General features: G+C 36.7%; 2 protein-coding genes and 1 long non-coding RNA gene across 10 annotated transcripts in view; 2 read left to right on the top strand and 1 right to left on the bottom strand.

The window, feature by feature from the left end:
- Positions 1 to 3,963, top strand: part of DOCK7 (dedicator of cytokinesis 7) — a 211,059-nt gene extending 207,096 nt beyond the window's left edge. For 3 of the 4 annotated variants that reach the window (XM_027113944.1, XM_027113945.1, XM_027113946.1), the window contains 2 exons: positions 453 to 620; positions 3,503 to 3,963. In XM_027113944.1, coding sequence (XP_026969745.1) covers positions 453 to 620; positions 3,503 to 3,545 — 211 coding nt within the window. In that variant the 3' untranslated portion in view covers positions 3,546 to 3,963. The remainder of the gene's footprint in view (positions 1 to 452; positions 621 to 3,502) is intronic. The other variant, XR_003434290.1, reaches the window with a different exon arrangement.
- Positions 3,964 to 6,161: 2,198 nt separating this feature from the next.
- On the bottom strand, positions 6,162 to 18,620 carry USP1 (ubiquitin specific peptidase 1). 5 transcript variants are annotated; one of them, XM_027113951.1, is made up of 11 exons: positions 18,493 to 18,617; positions 17,613 to 18,179; positions 16,894 to 17,002; positions 15,268 to 15,506; positions 13,879 to 13,999; positions 13,223 to 13,327; positions 12,514 to 12,674; positions 10,598 to 11,277; positions 9,771 to 9,941; positions 8,654 to 8,855; positions 6,167 to 7,661 (listed from the first exon to the last, which is right to left on the bottom strand). In XM_027113951.1, exons 4-11 carry the CDS (start codon positions 15,435 to 15,437, stop codon positions 6,926 to 6,928), a joined length of 2,346 nt encoding a protein of 781 aa, XP_026969752.1. In that variant the 5' UTR covers positions 15,438 to 15,506; positions 16,894 to 17,002; positions 17,613 to 18,179; positions 18,493 to 18,617; the 3' UTR covers positions 6,167 to 6,925. The 5 variants fall into 5 exon arrangements, with proteins under 5 accessions (XP_026969754.1, XP_026969752.1, XP_026969753.1 ...); XM_027113952.1 differs by having other exon boundaries at positions 17,613 to 18,068; positions 18,493 to 18,616; XM_027113955.1 differs by lacking the exon at positions 18,493 to 18,617 and adding an exon at positions 7,828 to 7,912 and having other exon boundaries at positions 7,556 to 7,661; positions 17,613 to 18,108.
- The window catches only part of LOC113624298 (uncharacterized), a 28,343-nt gene continuing 27,857 nt past the window's right edge, over positions 18,576 to 19,061 (top strand). Inside the window, exon 1 of the long non-coding RNA XR_003434292.1 lies at positions 18,576 to 18,669. This is a non-coding gene — a long non-coding RNA (uncharacterized LOC113624298). The remainder of the gene's footprint in view (positions 18,670 to 19,061) is intronic.

Raw genomic sequence — 19,061 nt, 5'->3', positions numbered from 1 at the left:
TTTCCATTTATCTATTGGAGTCCAGATATTTTTTCTTAAATATCTGAATAAGTTGGATAAAAGATATTATCAGATCTATTCAGTTGTTAAGAAACATTTATTTGAATAAAGGCAAACCACTGTACGAGATGCCATTGTTGCTACATAAATGAGTACGGTTACATCCCTTAAAGAACTTTTAGTCTAGTGGTGATATGTGGGGGAAAAAAGGGTGTCAGATTTAATATTAAAGTATATATAATTTTCAACTGTGAAAACTGGAAGCGGATGTTAGATTTTAAAGAAACTCTGTTGATCATCTGTTCCCTGCTTTAAACTTAATTGCAAGAGAGGATGTTTTACATACAACCGAAAAACTCAATGTCCTTGTCATGGTGAATATATATATATATATATGCCTGCCCTGAAAGTATGCCAGAAGAACTCTTTTGATAATACACTGTTTTTCCTAGGTGTGAGGATGCCTTAAGAAAAAATAAGAGCTTAATTGGGCCAGATCAAAAGGAGTATCAAAGGGAACTGGAGAGAAACTATCATCGCCTTAAAGAGGCCCTACAGCCTCTGATAAACAGAAAGATCCCTCAGTTATACAAGGCAATATTACCTGTTACCTGCCACAGGTATGCTTATTTTTTCTATTACTTTGGATATCTTCAGAAAAATGAAATCTGCTTTAACTATTTAAAAGTGAATTTATTTAACTTTTATTAAATGGTTTCAAATATTGTCTTCTGAAACCTAACAAGTTCAACTTATGTAAGCCTTTCATCATCTATACCTGAATCAGCCTACAAGATAAAAGTCAGTTCTTTCTGTAATAAAGAGAATAATAAAGCTGTTTTAAGAACTCGTACTAACCAGGAAACCACACATAATAAGTCTGGCCTCCTAGAACTGTTCCTTTTAATGTCCTGTCACACTTTCTGGTATTTCTATGAGAGAATTTGCTAGAATATACTTGAAGCCAGGTATTCATTTCCTTTATCCCTGACAGTAAATAGTATAGAGTATGTTCTTCTAGATTTGTATTAAAACAGATAACCCCACTGAGTATCAAGACGACTTCACTATTTTTCTTCACTTTCTAATTGTGACAAATAAAATTAGAAGTGGAAGTAACCTGGAATTTTCTACAACTGACCATAATTCTACTTGAGCAGATCATTTAATCTTAGATTTCTCCTCTGTAAAATAATACCTTGAAGAGGTTGTTGTGGAAATTAAATGGCATGTGAAGTTCCAAGGACAGTACTTATCCTTTTAACCCCTGAATTCCAGACAGGGCATGTAAACTGCCTTCTTTGCATTTTGAAATCCAAATGTACATACATCTATTGAATTGTTGTGGCACCAGTATTTTACCACACTTTTCTTTGAATTATGGCAGTGAAGCTATTAAATTGTACTTACCTGATCAATTAATATTTGGAAGGTCTTTGAAGTTGCTTATATAAATGGAATGTAAATGCAAAGTATAATATACTACAGAAGAAAGTTTAACTGGCTATTTGATCAAATGAGAATATTCCCTGTTCTTCAGTGATCTAATATTTGTGTACTTCTAGGCCTCTGAAAATGTATACCAAGTGCCTGCTTGGTATGTCTTGTCCCCTACAGGGAGCATGTAGATAGACCATCTACAGGAACAGGAGACGAGGAGGCCTGTTTTAGATCCTTTCTCTGGCAGAATATATTATATTTTGCTTCCACCATCCTTACAGTGATGCAAGACACCTGGGTGGTTTCCTCTTGAAATTCTTGATGGGAAACAACTCTAGTTCCCTCCACTTTGGGCTTCCCTTTCAATCTTTTTGGAATTTCTTACTTCTTGCTGCTCTACCCACCTCCGCCAGTCTTACAGTCATTGGTCAGAGGTCCTGGGATGGGGTGCTGGGTCCCTGGAGTAGTCAGGAAGTCTTCTAATGGTAGTCTCACTTCCATCAAATCTCTCCAGCTCCTTTCAATGGACAATATTGTTCCTATCTGAAAGAAGCTTTCCATTACACCATTACCCTGAGTTTTGCCTTCCTCTCTGATGGTTATTCCTCCAAGCTTTAGTTCTTAATATTTGCAGGCAGTTTTTTGAAATTTAGAAAATCCTTTTTCTTGATGAACACTCTTTTAAGACTGCTATTTTCCAAGAAAAAACCAAGCTTCAGGATTCAAAGCTGAACATGATCTCTTTGTACCTGTCCTCTCCTTTCCTGGAGATTGGAAACCTTAAGAGACTATTCACGTTAATGGCAGGAAAGATAAGCAAAACAAACCAGCTTAAGGAAAAAGGAAAATACATTAAGAAGTATTGAAGAATTATCCTCTTCAGTCTTAATTTCTTCAGCACTTAGAAAATAAAATTCCCATAGAACTTGAACTTTTTATTTTGCTGATTTACAAAATCTGGAATATTATTTTGCAGAAAGCTTAGGAAGTTTTAAGATGGTGGTTCTCACGGTATAATCTGGGACCCATGCAACGGGTACCTCAGACCTTTTCAGGAGGTTCCTGAGTCAAAACAAATTTTCATATTAATGCCAAATATTTTTTTCATGCTCATTCTCTCATGAGAGTACAGTGGACTTTCCCAGAGACTACGTGCCATGTAAAAGATTGAATGCAGAAGCAGATATTAAGAATCTAGGGACTTCCCTGGTGGCGCAGTGGTTGAGAGTCTGCCTGCCGATGCAGGGGACACGGGTTCGTGCCCTGGTCCGGGAAGATCCCACATGCCACGGAGCGGCTGGGCCCGTGAACTCTGGCCACTGGGCCTGCGCGTCCGGTGCCTGTGCTCTGCAACGGGAGAGGCCCGCGTACCAGAAAAAAAAGAATTTAGGCTTTTTAAGCCAGATGTTAAATATGTAAGAATGCCACTCTTCTAAAACTGTTGCAAATTACTTTTAATAAACAGTGCTGTTTACAGTAACATGTGACGGGTTATTTTATAAAATAATTTTAAATGTTCTTAGTTTTAATTTCTAATATGGTAAATATCAATATATAATCCATAAACAAAAGCTTCCTTGGGGGGTCCTCAATTTTTAAGAGTGTATAAAGGACCTAAATCCCCAAAAATTGAGAACCACTGATTTAAGACTTAGAATTTAATATTTTAAGTAAAACACTTGCATTTTGCCTTTTAATAACCCCAAGTAAATCTTTTCCTTAAATCTCTCCCATTATCCCTTAGTTCTTGTTTAATCATAATATCTAATATATCTTCTGGACAAATGAATAAATGATCAATGGACTTGGATAGAGTGTTTACTATAATATACTTCTAATCTATAGAGAACTCTACAAGTTAGAATATATAAGGCAGAGTGTGTAGGATAAGCATGTAACTTGAAGTGTTAAAAGAGCTTTGGTGGCAAAAAAGTTCTAAAGTCAATAAGCTTTTGGTGGCAAAACTTTGAGATAATTGGCAGAAAGAAAGCATGTAAACATATTTTACAGGATTATATAAAAACTGTTTACTTATAACTATATCCTTTCATTTTCTCTCCAGGGATTCCTTCAGTCGAATGAGCCTGCGCAAAATGGATCTCTAATATAAATGCACTTGTTTTATTCATTTGAAAAAAGCCATGTATTCAACATTGAGTGTGAAAAGAATTTAAGAACTTTTGAAAAAGACTTGGGACTTAATTCTGGAAATTATAGCATTAATTTACTCATGGAAGAATGCAGTGGCCAAACAATATCAAATGGCGATCGCTGAAGTTTGAGAATCATGGCTGTGGTTTCTAATGTTCTGGTAATATGCTGTTATCTTTTTTAAGACATTTTAATGACTCAAAGGTACACTTACATTTACCATTATTTATACCATAGCTAATGTTAAATTTATTTACTTTAAGTTTGTATTTTTTAATTTATATTACCATTTATAGATTCGTTTTGGAACCATTTTAAATGTAGTAATTCTTATTTTAAAGGTACTATTAAATATGTGAATGTTTACACTAATTTTACTGAGACTAAAAAAAATTTTTTTACTGACAAAAGCAGAGAATAAGTTAGTTGATTCAAGAAACAGTTCCAAAAATAGCAAAATGAAAATCATAATTGACACTTTATGGGCCCAGATAATAGCCCCAAAATTAAATAAATGAATAAATTAATGGGTGGAAATAAATTATTGATAACTGGTTTGTAAAGTCTTAAAACTGGTTTCTAAGGTATTTTCCATTTAGGCACACAAAAAAGGGATTTAGAATTGCAGAAGAAACTTTACCTGATAACTTCTATCTATAAACAACGATTACATACTGGGATAGCTAATACCAGTGACAGTAGTTTGACTCTCAGTCTTATTATAGTAATGATAGTAGTATAAGCAGACCCGTAGCAACTAAAATGAATGATTCCTGTTTTAAATTAAACAAGACAGTCACTTCATCAGTTTTTAGTATTCTAAACTGGTAAATTAGAAATCTGCTTTAAACTTATCTTACATCCCCATAAAAATAACAGAGAGCTGGTGTTTGATTTTAATCTACCAGCTGAATAAGGTATAGTTATTTTTTGATACTTGTATAGATTTTACAAAGTGTATGTATAAAAGGTAAAATTAGCTGTTAATTAAGAGCTAATTAATTTAAAATTGTAACTTTATGATATGAAAGACTAATGCAGGTTTTTTCCCAACATATATTTCAATTATTTGGCAAGTTTTTCCAAGGAAGTGCATTTCTTGAAGTGTTTGAACATTTTTTCTTTGTGCAGTATTGTAACTTATAGAAAGGTATCACTTGTAATCTACCCCTTTGATCTACTGATCACTTACATGAATCACTTAAGAACTGATCGAATATGGTACCTTCATTCTCCTGAGAGCGTAGATGTGACGGCTAATATTCCCCGCTCCAGCCTACCTTTACAACAGGCAGTATTATCTCAGATTCCTCTTATCTACATCAATTCAAAGACCGAATCACAGAAAGGTTTTTCAGGTGAGTCTACAGGTGGACCACAACAGGTGAACTAGGAGTCAGAAAAGCATAACCTCAAAAATATATATTTGGGAACAGAGGATCCAGATGGTCAGTAAGGAAAGGCAGAGTCAAGAACGGAAACTCTTTAAAGCAAACAGAAAAGAAAAGGTAACTTATTTACATACTCTCTCCCTCTTTAGGGTGGGGGTGGGGGGAAGAATATTAAGTAATTCCTAGGTAATTTCTCATAAAGTTACACCTGTGTAAGAGTTTGGATTGTCACCTCAGGGACAATATCAAGAACTTTAAGATTTATATAATTACGATTTAATTATCAGACTAATTGTCTGACGTGAAATCAGAAGAGGATTCCTCTCTTAAAACACTGGTGTAACTGAACATTTCCTTCCTAACTTACCGTGTTCTTCAATTTTCTTAAAACAAACTTTCTCGTATCAGAAATCTACACTAGTTCTTAACTAGTATAGTTCTGGGCTGTCTCTTGAGTGTTACAGAAGCCCTAGTTCTATCCTAGAACTTCTCCATCAGAAGCTTATGAGTAGTGTTCAAGGCTGTTTCATTTTAAAAGTTCTGTTAGTGACTCCTACTCCCTCAGCTGCTTATGGTTAGTGTTCAGGGCTGTTCCTTTTTAAAAGTTCCATTAGTGATCCTGAACATAGAAAGTGGCAAGGACTGTGACTTTTTACATCACACCATCTTGTGAAAGAATGTGTAAGACATTAACTGTGTAGTTTATTAGTTGACAGGTACTCTTTCTTATTTGTTGAAGTAGTGTATAACAGTGTTATTCCAAGAGTTATCTATTCTTTGGAATTATATTTCATATTCTTAATATCATGAATGTCCTTTAACAAGTCATAATCGATCATTTACCAATTTAATATATTTAAAGTGAAAATATGACCAAGTTTTTTGTGTGCCCAAAGCCTCACCTTAAGTTCTCCAGTTTTGGATTCCATAGTTATATGTCTAAAGGGTATCTAGGTATGACAATTTAGATGGACTAAGCACAATTTCTCCTATTTGAAATACAATTTCTTCACCTCCAAATGTCAGAAAGTATTATTAAAGGTAATTATGCATGTTTATTCTCTTCTATGTATATATATGTGTGTATAGTATGTGTATATACACACACTTTTTTAAGAGAATCCAGCTATATTTATGGTAAAAAATATGCAAGTAAAAAAATCCTCAAGCATTTGTATACACAGTTGTTAAGCAGTTTAAATTTTATTGACCTCCTGGTTTTTTTAAAAAAGTTAAATTTAAGGTCACACCTCTAAGTTCGATGCATTATATACAGATCGTGCAGAGTATGACTATGAAGAGATACAAATTAGTCCACACTGAAAAAGATTTACTAGGGTACAGAATCATTTTCATAAATACATATAAAATTCTTGTGAAGATAGAAGAGGACTGACTCTTCAGGTTTTCTGAGACGCTTTTCAAAGTGATTGAAGGCACAAAATGTGCACTATTGTGAATACATACACGTGCCTCTAATACAGCCCATCCAAGATCTGGCTTTATGACTTACAAAACTAAATGTACTGAAATGAGATTCTGCTTCTTAGCTGAAAAACCACAGAACCTATAAACATCATGTAGATAAGTACTCCAAAATATGGAGATACAAATACAAGCACTTTATTTGAAAAAGCAAACACAAAAGATAGGTGTAAATTCAAAGTGTTTAAATGCTTCCATTTTGAATAATTCAGTTAAGAACCTATACAAGTTTGTTCCCAGAAGCTAATGCATCAATCACTAGTCTCCACTAAGGAAAATGAATTCTAAAAATTAACATGGATTTCAATAACTCAAATTTTTACTATTTATATAAAAACCCAGAGAAACCAATAATATCCAATAGCTTCAAAAGATAAGCTAAAGACTTTTTGATGTAATCAATTTACCAATGTTTGTCCAGGTCTGTTTAATATATACACAAGGAAAATACACTCACTCTATAATTTCTTATAAAATAGCAAGTAAGGAGTAGATGTAGGAGATGTAGAAGGGGAAAGAGAATTTAAAAAGTCCTTCTCTTCAGTAACTTTCACTTCAGAATCATCAAAAAGCAACCACTTCCCCTCATACTCCTTTAAGCTTTGCACTACATATGAAATTTTGTTTTCAAAACCACTCATGTTAATGCCTGTTTGGTCATTGGATTCCTTGTTTCTATCAGATTCATGGGTCCCATTAGTATTGTTAGTCTCAGAATTTCTATTTTCAGCAAATGCTGTACTGGCAACTTTATCAGGATTAGATGCTTTGTTGTATAACTCATAATCTGCTTTACTCTTTTGTCCTCCAAGAAGTCCAATAGCTTCTACATTTTTTTTGTTCAAAACTTTACTTGGCTGGGTATTTCCACTGACTCTAATCGACACTTCTTCATCGTCATAGTTTTCGACCACACCCCTTGCTTCCTCCTCATTCAATGGTTCTGGCTTACCTATATCACACATTTGGTCGATCACAAAATTTTCCTTATCTAGTTCTAAACTGTTAAGGTCAGTGACTTTAACAGAAGCAGTATAATGCCCACTACTAATTGTAATGCCACTATGCATCACAACTGCAAATAATCCATAGCTGTCGTTGGTTGGCTTTGTGCTCCATTCTTCTAGTGACAGTTTAAGAGGTGTCAGTAAAGGAGTGTTGATCTTGGAAAGTCCACCACCATAACAATCAAACCTTTGGAAGGGGGGAAAAAAAAGGTTTTCTGGGATTCCACTTCATATATATTCAGTTTTACCCCCAATGTGAAACCAAGTAAGTCTGAATGAACCCTTAATATTTACTGCTCATATGAATAAAACACAAAGTAAAAAACGAGACCCCAATTTTGTATAATACTTACACAAAGAATACTGAAATAAGTACTAATATTCAGGTGCTTCTGTGAAGGATATATGGCACTTCCCCCCTTAATTTTCTTTATTTTCCTAATTTTGTGCAATAAGAAAATAAATGGCATTAAAAAAAAAACACTGATCTTCAAAATCCTTTTCCTTTATACTTAGTAAGTCATTTTAATGTGAAGTCTGTCTCTACAACCAAGATTTGGGGACAAAAAATAAAATTGTACTGTAGCAAAGGAAAAAGCCATTGAAAGAAAGGACCCTGTCATCTTCTGGCATAAGAAAATGTGTGGAGAGCTACTGGTAAGCTCTCGTGGTAATTTCAAACAACTGATTAATATAGAAAGGAATAAAATCTACAATGACATGTATACATGTCAGAAAAAGTCAGACTATCTAAAATGTAACTGGCATTTTAATATTTATTATTCCTTTCAGATATTTAAATTTTCAACTACAGAAGAATCTCTCAAATTGTTCAGACTAGTTTTATTTCCTGGCTTACTTACCTTAAAACTAAAATAATTTTGCTCTTTTGCTCACCTCAAAAAAATGTTGATGTATGTATGAAATTTGTTCCCTGCTTTAATCAATTAATTAAAATAATCAAATAAGGAATGAAAATGAAAAATGTGTGAACAAATCATATGCATTCATACCAGAAGGATTTAAACTTGATGCGTTTTTACAGGGAAACTTAAGAAAACAATAAACTTTTCTAAGGCAATATTTGTAAATTACTTCATTTCAGTAGTTTCTATTACACTATTGTACTGTTGTTTCCTTACTATCGTAGCATTTTGAACAAAACTTTAGAATACTCACTCCAAGCCACTAGCAGCAAAGCACTTCAAATGAATAGTTATAACTTCAGGCATTTTGTCAAACAAAAGACTTCGTTCAGCTTCAGTATAATGATGGCAATTTTCACAGAAATATTTATCTTCTCCTACAATCCTCTCCACTGAAGCAAACTGTGAAATTGCCCATCTCAGGGTCTTCATTTCTGTTTTTGGCTCTGGAGAAACTACACAAGAGAATCCTGTCACTCACAAATGAAAAATCTGTCAGAAATTAAAAACTTAAGCCACAAATTTTTATGTTCAGAATTAGCATACAATTTTAATTGACTAATCCTCCCCAAATAATAACTAAAGAGATTTCTTTTTTTTAGTTTCACAAACTTGTAAGTTCATCGACAGTGCACATACCTCTAAATATTTATATCTGGTCAGCCAAAAAATATTGAGGTCACGGACAGCAAAATCAATATAAGCCCTACCCTCTGACTCCATGTGAGAAAGACTTTATATTTAATAGTCAATTTACATTATCTGAACAAGTAAACCAGTCTCATGATCACTTCCCATGGCATTACTACACTTTTTGTGGTTCATACAAGAAAAAACACTGGCTCAAATATGGTGTTAACAAAAATATCCTCAGTAGCTCTGAGATTCAGGTACCCAAAAATTAACTTGGTAAAGCATTTCATTTTCCCATTATAACATACTCTACACATCAAAATAAAGATGCCAGGGCTTCCCTGGTGGCGCAGTAGTTCAGAGTCCGCCTGCCGATGCAGGGGACATGGGTTCGTGCTACAGTCCAGGAGGATCCCACATGCCGCGGAGCGGCTGGGCCCGTGAGCCATGGCCGCTGAGCCTGCGTGTCCGGAGCCTGTGCTCCGCAAAGGGAGTGGCCACAACAGTGAGAGGCCCGCGTACCGCAAAAAAAATTAAAAGTAAAAAAATAACGATGCCAGAATTTTCCAAATGCTAATAACTATTGACAAGTGTAGCTATACAGGCAGAAAGATTTTATTATACCAAAGACATAAAAGTTTTTTCTTAATAACTATACAAGCTACTTATTAGACTGTGTTTTGTTGAGGAAAACTCTAATTATTCCATAGTCCATGCAAGCCTCCAATTTTGCTTACTTTCAGAACTCTCCTCTACTTTGGAAAGCTCATCTTCTTGCACTGGTACACTGATGTCTTGAAAATCTTCTCTTCTTTCTGTTAAACTTTCACATTCTAAGCAACGAGTCCTTAATACCAGCTGACCTTGAAATAATTTCTCCACTAGCTCAAAACCAATTTGCTCTGCACCTAAAACAAAAAAAGGAAAACACAAATCTATACAGACGAATTTTTCAGTACAGCCCAAATAACCATTATTCCATTTAAAGTATATCATGGCTAAAAGGCTGATTTTCATATCTCAAACTTGTTTATTGGCATTAAGAGGTGACTTATTCATGAAATATAAACTCCCTGTAAAGATAATTTTGAATATTAATTACTGTTATCTCTAAAAAAAGACAGTTTCAACACATGTGTGTCTTCTTAACTCCCTTCCTAAAGATACCCCAAAGGATGAAATTTAGTCATGTAAGTTCTACAAATTTTCCCTGAGATCTGTGTGAACCTAAGCAGAAATCCAGTATGGTATAACTATTTAGCAAATGCAATTTTTCATGAGTTTATGTCAAATACTGTATATATAAAGGGGTAAAATATTCTCTTGCCATTAAGATGAACTCTCCTAGTTTATAAACATAAATTACTATTACCTTAAAATTAGTGAGATTTATACACACAAAAAATACATGTAAGTGTAGTGCTTGAAACGCCAGTTCACATTGTGTTAAATTTCTCTTAAAACTTTAGCCAGATAGTATACTGTATATGGATCTAAGAAGAGAAAATTCAATTCTGCAGCTGTTAATCCTACCTATCAATGTCCAAGAATAAATTATACTGACCTTTGTTTATGGGCTTAACTTCATTAGCAGGCATAACATTATTCCCTGGAGATTCAAGTCCACAACCATTAGCTGTATTATCATTCTCATACTTCCCCAAGTCCTCTTCAAGATCATATTCATTTTCTTTACACTGTCCTTTGGATTCTTGGTTTGTTGTTATTTTACCCAGACTACAGAATTTAGAAATAATGCTGGGTTGCTTAGCTGCAGACTTTAACCAGTTTATTTTAACTCTTGATTTCTTTTGTGAGGGTCTTGCACTCTCATTTTCAGAAATGTACTTGGGGATTATTTTAGCAGGAATATCTAATGAATCAACTGTAGCTTTTCTTTTTGATCTGGTTTGTCTCTGGTTTTCTTCCAAAGACTGGTGTTCCTTAGAGACTTTAACTTTTTTCTTCATGTTACCAAATTCAGTGTCGCTTTTTCTTTTCCCATTTACTTTTGGCAATTTTTCTTTATAGTCTTCACAATGCCTCATACTATCCATCTCCATGCTGTTATTACCACTCATTTCCTCTTTCTGAAGTTTTTCTTCTACCTTAGTAGATAACTCTGCCACATTTTTTACTTCTTTTTTTAGGAGTTGGCATGTTTCTTGAATGTTTCCCAAAATACACTGTAATACTTCCTGTGCATCATGCTGTAGATATCCTTCATACATAGGGTTGAGTTCCCTATAAATAAAAATTTCCATTTCATCTATTCCAGTTTTGAAGATACAATACCAAAACAAAAACCACCTCTACATACAGAAATGAATTCATTTATGGGGATATCATAAATTATTTGAAAGTCCAAAAACATTTAATTCAGCTACTAATTTGAAACTCCTTACCTAAACGTGTAACTAAAAACAAACTTAACCTGATTTTCATTATCATAAATACTCTGATCTTATAAATATTATTGTTAATAGCTAATACGTATACAGTATTTACTGTGTACCATGCTTTATGCAAAATGCCATATATATATAAATTTTTTTTGGCCTTGCCACATGGCATGTGGCATCTTACTTCTCCGACCAGGGATCGAAGCCCAGCCCTCAACAGTGAAAGCACAGAGTCTTAACCACTGGACTACCAGGGAATTCCCTCAAAATACTTTTTATATTATTTGTATAATTCTCACAATAACCTTATGAGGTAAGTACCATATCACCACTATTTACAGATAACTTGCTCAAGGTCACAGAGATGCAGAAGTCAGGATTCAAACCTGCTCCTAGACACCACGCTACACTGCCTCTTAACAAATGTATGGCAATGTGTTACATCTAGGTCTATTCCTAACCTAAACGATTAAATAATTTTTTAAAGACTTAAACCCTGTAGTATTTTGGATAAGGCTATTCTGTATATAGGATAAAGTTTCATTTTTTAAGATAATACTACAAAGAAATCTAATCCAGTTAACTAATATTTCTCTTCTAAGTACATACAACAAAAATAGAATACTTGGAATTTACAGTTCTTTTACATAACGTATTTTGAATATAGACCTATAATTCCTATCTGAAATCCTTAGGACCAAATGTGTTTGGTAATTCAGGAATTTTCAGATTAAAAAAGAATCTGGCACATAGGTAAAATATGTATCACCAACATAATAGGGGCAGTATCCCATAATTACACACATTACTACTTCTACAGAAAAGAATATGAATATTCACATTGCAGATAAATATGAATAAAGACTATAAACAGCCTCACACAAATTCAGATTTAATGAATTTAGTACCAACTGTGAGAAAAAATTTCCAGTCTTTGGAGCCTCTGGGATATTAAGCACTGTAGATCTGTAGTGTGTATTTTCCTTGGCCTTTATTCCCCCCATTTGTTCACATGTCACTCTCCTCCAAAGAGAGAATGAGCTAAACTGGAATCCTAAAATTATATAATAGACTATACCTGAGTGTGTTAAGTAGTCGCCTTGGCTGAGTAGCAAGTTCATCAGTATATTTCTCTGGATTTAAGAGAAAACTAGCCTGAAGCTGTTCGACTGAAATGATCAAGGACTGTAAGCTGCATATTAGTTCATAACTTGCTGAAGAATCTTCTTTGCAACTTCCCTGTCAAGAAACACATGAACATTTTAATTTTTGCACAAATTAAGTACCTTCCCCCTTCTTTTTCTCACTAGACAACACTAGCTTTTCTAAATCTAATTTCTAACACTAATTTTCTGGAGGTATACAAAATAAACTTAAAAAAATTTTAAGCATATTTTTGGTTACTTTCTATTATGTGGGTTATAATGGTTTTCTAATTACGTAAGTCAAAGGTTTCTTTAAATTTATTTAAATAGTAAAAGTGAGTCAACTTGAAAACAGCAGATAAATAACGGGGTAAAAGGGTACGATATGTTGTGACAGTGGTGTGTGTGACAATGTTTACTGGTAAACAGTAAATTAGAGGACTGGAGAAAACACTATAAAAGGGGGTAATCAAGTTAGCTACTTACCCCACAAGAATGAAAAATAATTGCCAATGAGAAATTTAATTCTCAGATGTAATTTGTTAAGAGAAATAATCTTTGTCATTCTCCTCCCAAATCCTCTCTGTATTTATTACTTTTTCATTTCTAAGCAAGTGAATTTCCATTAATTTTATTTTTTACCTTATCTTTTGGACTGGCTTCATCTTTTAGGGCTTCTTTCTTCCTTGAAATAATATTAAATAAGTGCTTCACTCCAGATTTAAAACCAGGACAAAAATATAATACCTATAAAGTGAGATTGTCTTAAGTATTTACTGAACAAACAATATACCTAAAATCATTAAAACACTATCATGCTTTTTGTAGAGTATATTCATATGTGCATTACTTAAAATTCTGAGATTAAGATGTGTGTCAAAAATTGTTCTCTATTTCATTACAGTAGCCTGCTATCTTCCCTCAGTGCAACAAAGCACTGAGCCTGATCAGATACAACACAAAACAGATATAGTTCCAAGGGTTACAATACATATCACCGTAGAATTAGGAATCGGACAGAAAAACTAAAAGTTTGGTATCTTCAATTTAATCAACATCTACTCAATTTTGCTATCCCAATTTTATTTAATATATCATTTTCTCTTATCTCAACAGAAATTTGTAATGTGCAATTTAGAATCATGATTATTTTACTCCATTCTGGTTTATTTACAAAGACAAAGACAGTATTATGGACAACTGAAATCCTCCAATAACCTGAATTCTCAGAAAATATTAAGTGTTACATCATTCTTTGCCTACTAAAGTTTTATTATATAGAAAAATTGTCAACTTACCTGAAGTATACTATTAAGATAACAAGTATTGCCGAGATTATTCAGTCCCACAAACGGTAACAAGTTTTCTCTCTTCTCACAGTTGACAGTTGAGGACTGTGCTGCAGGAACAACTTGATCACTATTAAGTACAAAGAAGAGAAAGGGATAAGGAAGTAGAATTCAAGTGGAAATATTACTTCCCTAGATTTAGTCTTTTCCCAAAAGTTGTATGATCCGAAAAGTATATGGATTTTATTCAGATGGCATTTTAAGACAATCTGTACAGGTGCAAAAACTGCTATACACCCAGAATAAAAGTTTTACAAGCACTTTAAAAATATTACACTCAACAAGCTTCAAAACAATTCCATTAAAGGACTGTTAATCCCATTTTACAGAGCAGAAAGTTGCAGAATTGGTACTATGATTTGTTAAGCCAACAGGACATTTTAATCAAGTAGTTTAACTCTGAATAGAAAGCTGGGAATAACCTGAATATGACAATATTTGGGAGAGGCTGCACTATCTAAGTCAGATTCTGTTCACAAAAGATTAAGAGGAAACAGAGTCTATGAAGATACTTATACAGCTGCTCCTCACTTAAACATGAATTGTTCAAGTTTATAACTCTTTTACCTCAGTTTAACAAACAGTCCTCACAGCATTTTTATTTATTTTACAGCTGCTAGCTATAACTCTAATACCTCAAGGTATTTATAAGCACGAATGCTGGTAAGCAAAAGGTTCTCACACAATCTCCTAAACTGATTATTGGTAAATATTAGGAAATTATACAGGGGAGCAAATCTACATTAGTCATATAGCAGAGTGCCTATGTGCTGAATACGGACAAGTATAGACTCCAACTAGAGCAACTATTGGTGGAGTAAAGCATTCCATTTTGTTCTGATTTCTTTTCAGTCACTGAAGGATTTATTTGTATCAAAAGCATTTCTTATTTTTAAGTTTATTTTAAATAATAATTTGCAATTGTACACCAACAGGTTTGAGAATTCATATACTAGGTATGACTACAAAGACAAAGTTTATGTCAGGTAACTGTCCCCCATGAATTTCTTTACCTTTACATAAAGTGTGTTGCACTAAAATCAAATTTAAATTGAAAAATAATTTTAGTCAATTAGTATTTCTCGAAGTTAGCCTAATCGGCTGAGCACAATTTAAATGAGTTATAATGTGAACTGTGATGTGATCCCTGTGGGGAACCACCAGTTTTATCCTGTTTCTACTATTACACACTGCTAGACTTGTCTCCCTAATGTGTGCTTTTTTATCTCCCGCTATGGACTATCAGGTCAGCATGACTGCAGATATCAATCCAAGTTCACTGCTTTTTCACTGATGCGGAATCTTAAAAAGTACAGAAATATACTGAAAATAACATACATTTCAGATCCTCTATATTCAGAAGTTTTTTCTTCATTTTCTTGAGAGTCTGTGAAATCCAAGGCTCTCTTGGTTTCCTTTTTCTGAAAAAACTTCAAGGAAAGTCTGTTTTTTTTTGATGGACTACCTCTTGAAAGCCCATTACTTTCACTAGGTATGACACCGGGCATTTTCTCTTCAAATCCCAAGGAGTTGACAAGAATTAATTTATACAGGGACCTTGTAATCACCAATCATATCTGTTAATCAGAGAAAAGATTATTAGTTTTCAGTTATCGGCTGTAGGCAATAAAATCATCATTTCTGAAAACAAATTTACCAAGGAATGGTATTAATTAGAACTTTGTATTTGAAAATCTAATGCCTGCCAATAACAGGCAGTCAATGTTTTATTGCTTATATGAAGGAGTTGCCATTTGTCCTTAACTTTCTCAAACAACAAAAAAAAAGACACTGAACTTTTACTAGCCTGCTATTAGATTAAGGGTCACATCACAAAATACCCCATTTTAGTAGTAGACCCCATTTTACTGGTAGTAGTAGTAGTAATGGTAAAGTAGTATCATCAAGGGGTAAAAACTTTATTATTAGTTCATTCAGGAAACACTGAGCAACTATCATCTCTAATTCTTAAGTACAAGGTGGGAAACAGAGGGATGAATGGGAAATCCAAGGAGTGCTAGAAGTGACTGAGTTCTCCTTCCAATGTCTTTTCTAGTTATACAAAATAAAGTCTATTTAAAGTATAATCTGCATACAAGGAAAGGCCTAGATCTAGTGTTAAGTTTACACCTAAAAACTTGTGTGAAAAGTAATAAGCTATACGCAAAGTTGGGATAATGGTGTAAAAAATTGCTGCACTTTGTGTATATCAAATTCTTATGCACTAGAAACCAAAATATACTGACTTTCCAAACTTCTTTTAACTATAGAATTTTTTAAGATACTGCTTTAAGTAGGAAAGAAGAAAAGTTTGCCTTGTGCAAACTTTCTTCCCTGTTTTAAAATAAAACTTTTGGACTAAAAAAAAAAAGGCTCTATCTGTGGTAGTTATTTTACACTTTAGTCCTATTTTTCATTAGGAAGATATTACTATCTGACTCGAGTATTACCAGAAAATCACCTAAGAGTCCAAAAACTCAGCAATGACTTTAAAATAGAATATAGGTAGAGACTAACAGCACGAACTAAATTTCATCCTTAAGCATAAGCGAAAACCTGGCTGCCTCTGAACTGGGAATTCACAACACTGACAGACACGGCAGTGAAACCACCTTTTTGAGACAACTCAGGAATAACTAGAAAGCCGACCAATTTCCCCATCCCCCCTCCAACTCAATTTACTCTCCTGGCCACTAATGCTACTGATGAAATGCTATCACGAATGATAAACCAGCCTGCACTGAAGTGTCAGGGATCTCTAGGCATTAGCGATTTTTGTAAAAGGTTTTTCCTTGGGAGCCAATTCTAATAAATGATGGAAACTGGATTCTCTAACAGAGTAACCGGACTTAAATAAATATATTAAAAAAAACAATGACCAAGCAGCTGAAATAACATTATCAATCCTAATCAATAAACCACCCCTCCGGGCTCCTCAAAGCAATGATTAAACATTAACATTACCTAGAATATAACATTTTACCAGGTGCCGTATCTTCTGCTATACCATTTCTTGCTCCTGGCTGTCCTTATCATTGGGGGTTGTTACATCAAAAATGTTTCTCCCGTAACTCTAAATCAAGTTTCGCAGAAAAAACAATAGAACATTAAATGTTCTTGACAAATGACAGTGTGAACACTAAGTCTCATTAGTTTCAAGTTTTTTCCTCTGTAAGATGGGACGACTCAATCCCAACTTCACGAAAAATGTAAAACAAGAATAACATCCTCGACAAAGGTTTAAGACACGTGCCCTTCTAAATACTTGGAGAAAAAGTAAGTTAAACTGCTCGGTAAAATTTAGCAATCACCGACACAGAACAACGTGAGCGCAAACATTTCTTCTCCTTATCCCGCAAACTCTAGGAACGGAAAAGAAAGTGAGAAGATGACGGGACGGTGATGATGCCCGTGCCCGTCAAACGCGGCACCGGCCGGGCGGGCGGCGTCTTTAAGCAGAACCACAGCTCGCGGAGTTGGCCTATTTACTCCCAGCCCGCACCTGCCTTGAGTCCCCAGCGGCGGCGGGAGGGGGCGCCGCCCGCTGCGCGGACGGCTTGGCTGGCAGCTGGGCGGGGGCGCAGCACCGAGGGAGCCGGGGTCCTCCCCGCGGCCCCCTCGGACTCCTGCCGAACTTGCCGCGGCGCCCAGGCACCGGCCCCTCCTCCACGGGCCCTCCTTACCTGGTCATGGCCCAGAGCGAGGTCCGCGGCGGTGACGCCGACGAGTCTAACCGGGCTGAGGGCGGGTACGACAGGTGAGCCCCTGCCCCGAGCCTGCGGGGGCCCACGACCCACGGAAAAGCTGGCCGGATCGCCCTCCCCGCAGGGGAGTGACCATTCGCTCTCAAGAGCGGGAACCCGGGCTGCCGCTCGGTCCTTTCTGGCGCCAGCACCGACTACATCCCCGAAGCGGCGCCCAACCGCGCCCGCCCCCGTCCCCGCCCCGGGACGGCAAGGAGCGCCAGAAGCAGCTCCGCTCGCCCGGCACCCGAACCGCTGGGGTCTTCCTCACTCCACCGCCGACGGGAACTTGGCGCGTTTTCCTCAGTCTCAGGACCCTTGTGTTTTAGCCTCCGCCCGCGCCAGCGCTGCGATTGGAGGTGGCGTCCTACGAAAGTGCCGGTTCTAGTCTCCAGGCTGCAGAGACGCGAAAGGCTAGAGCCACCTCACGACCGCCACTAGCCCTCCTGGCACGCACGGGCTCCGGAACCAGCCGGAACGGTAGTTGCCCCAAGCTGGTAACGGATTCTGCAATTTCAAACAGCGCAGGCAGCGTCACGGGCAGCTCACGCGGGTCCTCGCTGAGGGCGCGCGCTAGAAGCTAGAGGCCTGGCTGGCGGGCTCGAGCCTCGCATCCTTTTTTTTTTTTTAACCATTCGTGCGCGAGAGTTGAGGAGGTAGCGTACGGGTCGGGAGACGGGACAGAGAGATGGGACGGGCTTCTTGCTCGGGAAGTTACCGCCAGGTGCTCAAATCCACCAATCCGTGATGAACAATCCCCAATCCTGCCCCCCGCAGCCCAGGAGGAGCCAATCAGAAGTACCTAGACAAAAAAACCCACCTGAAAGGCAGTCCAGCCAATACCAAAAAGAAGAGAGGACGGCTCCAGCCAATCATTGTTGGACATACAGAGTGTTCCTCAGGCGCGTTTCCCCTCTTTCCGCTCTCATTGGCGCTCGAGTGCGCGCTTTCGCTGCCGACTGTTAAGTCTCGCTCTGCGTTTTGTGAATCCTCGAAGGTAGGACGCCAGCGAGGGTGCGGTTTCCGGAGCGAGGCCTTCACAATAAGTCCCGCCCCCGTTTCATGCGTACACACTCGGGCGGGGTTACCCGGGAGTTAGTTTCGGAAAATGGCAGACCGGCTCGATTGCTCATCTGCGCTTGAGCTTTCTGTACCGAATCGCAGCCTCAGCCCCCAGGCCATCCAGTAAAAAGAAGCACCGCCATAGATAACAGTCAACTCTCAACCGAATGCTGCGGAGCTGAGGCTCCCTCCTCAGCCCCTCCACGCCTCATTTTCTCGCGTTTACCCCTTCCCGTTCCCGACCGGACAAGGAAATGAAAGAGCATTCTTGGCCCAGCTCTGGCTGGGGGAGCTAGCTGCAAGGGGTTCCTGTATGAGCCCTTGCTA

Source organism: Aethalodelphis obliquidens, unplaced genomic scaffold (assembly GCF_003676395.1).
Source record: "Aethalodelphis obliquidens isolate GAN/ISIS:26980383/991018 unplaced genomic scaffold, ASM367639v1 scaffold13, whole genome shotgun sequence".
In the NCBI taxonomy this organism is placed as follows: Eukaryota; Metazoa; Chordata; class Mammalia; order Artiodactyla; family Delphinidae; genus Aethalodelphis; species Aethalodelphis obliquidens.
This window is presented reverse-complemented; position numbering and strand designations above follow the sequence as displayed.

Coding starts and splice junctions, on each gene's coding strand:
- USP1 (XM_027113954.1), bottom strand. CDS start 15,437: ATGCCCGGTGTCATACCTAGTGAAAGTAATGGGCTTTCAAGAGGTAGT. Junction 11,278..12,513: donor CGACTACTTAACACACTCAG/GTATAGTCTATT, acceptor TTTTATTTATAG/GGAACTCAACCCTATGTATG. Junction 9,942..10,597: donor AGTTAAGCCCATAAACAAAG/GTCAGTATAATT, acceptor TTTTTGTTTTAG/GTGCAGAGCAAATTGGTTTT.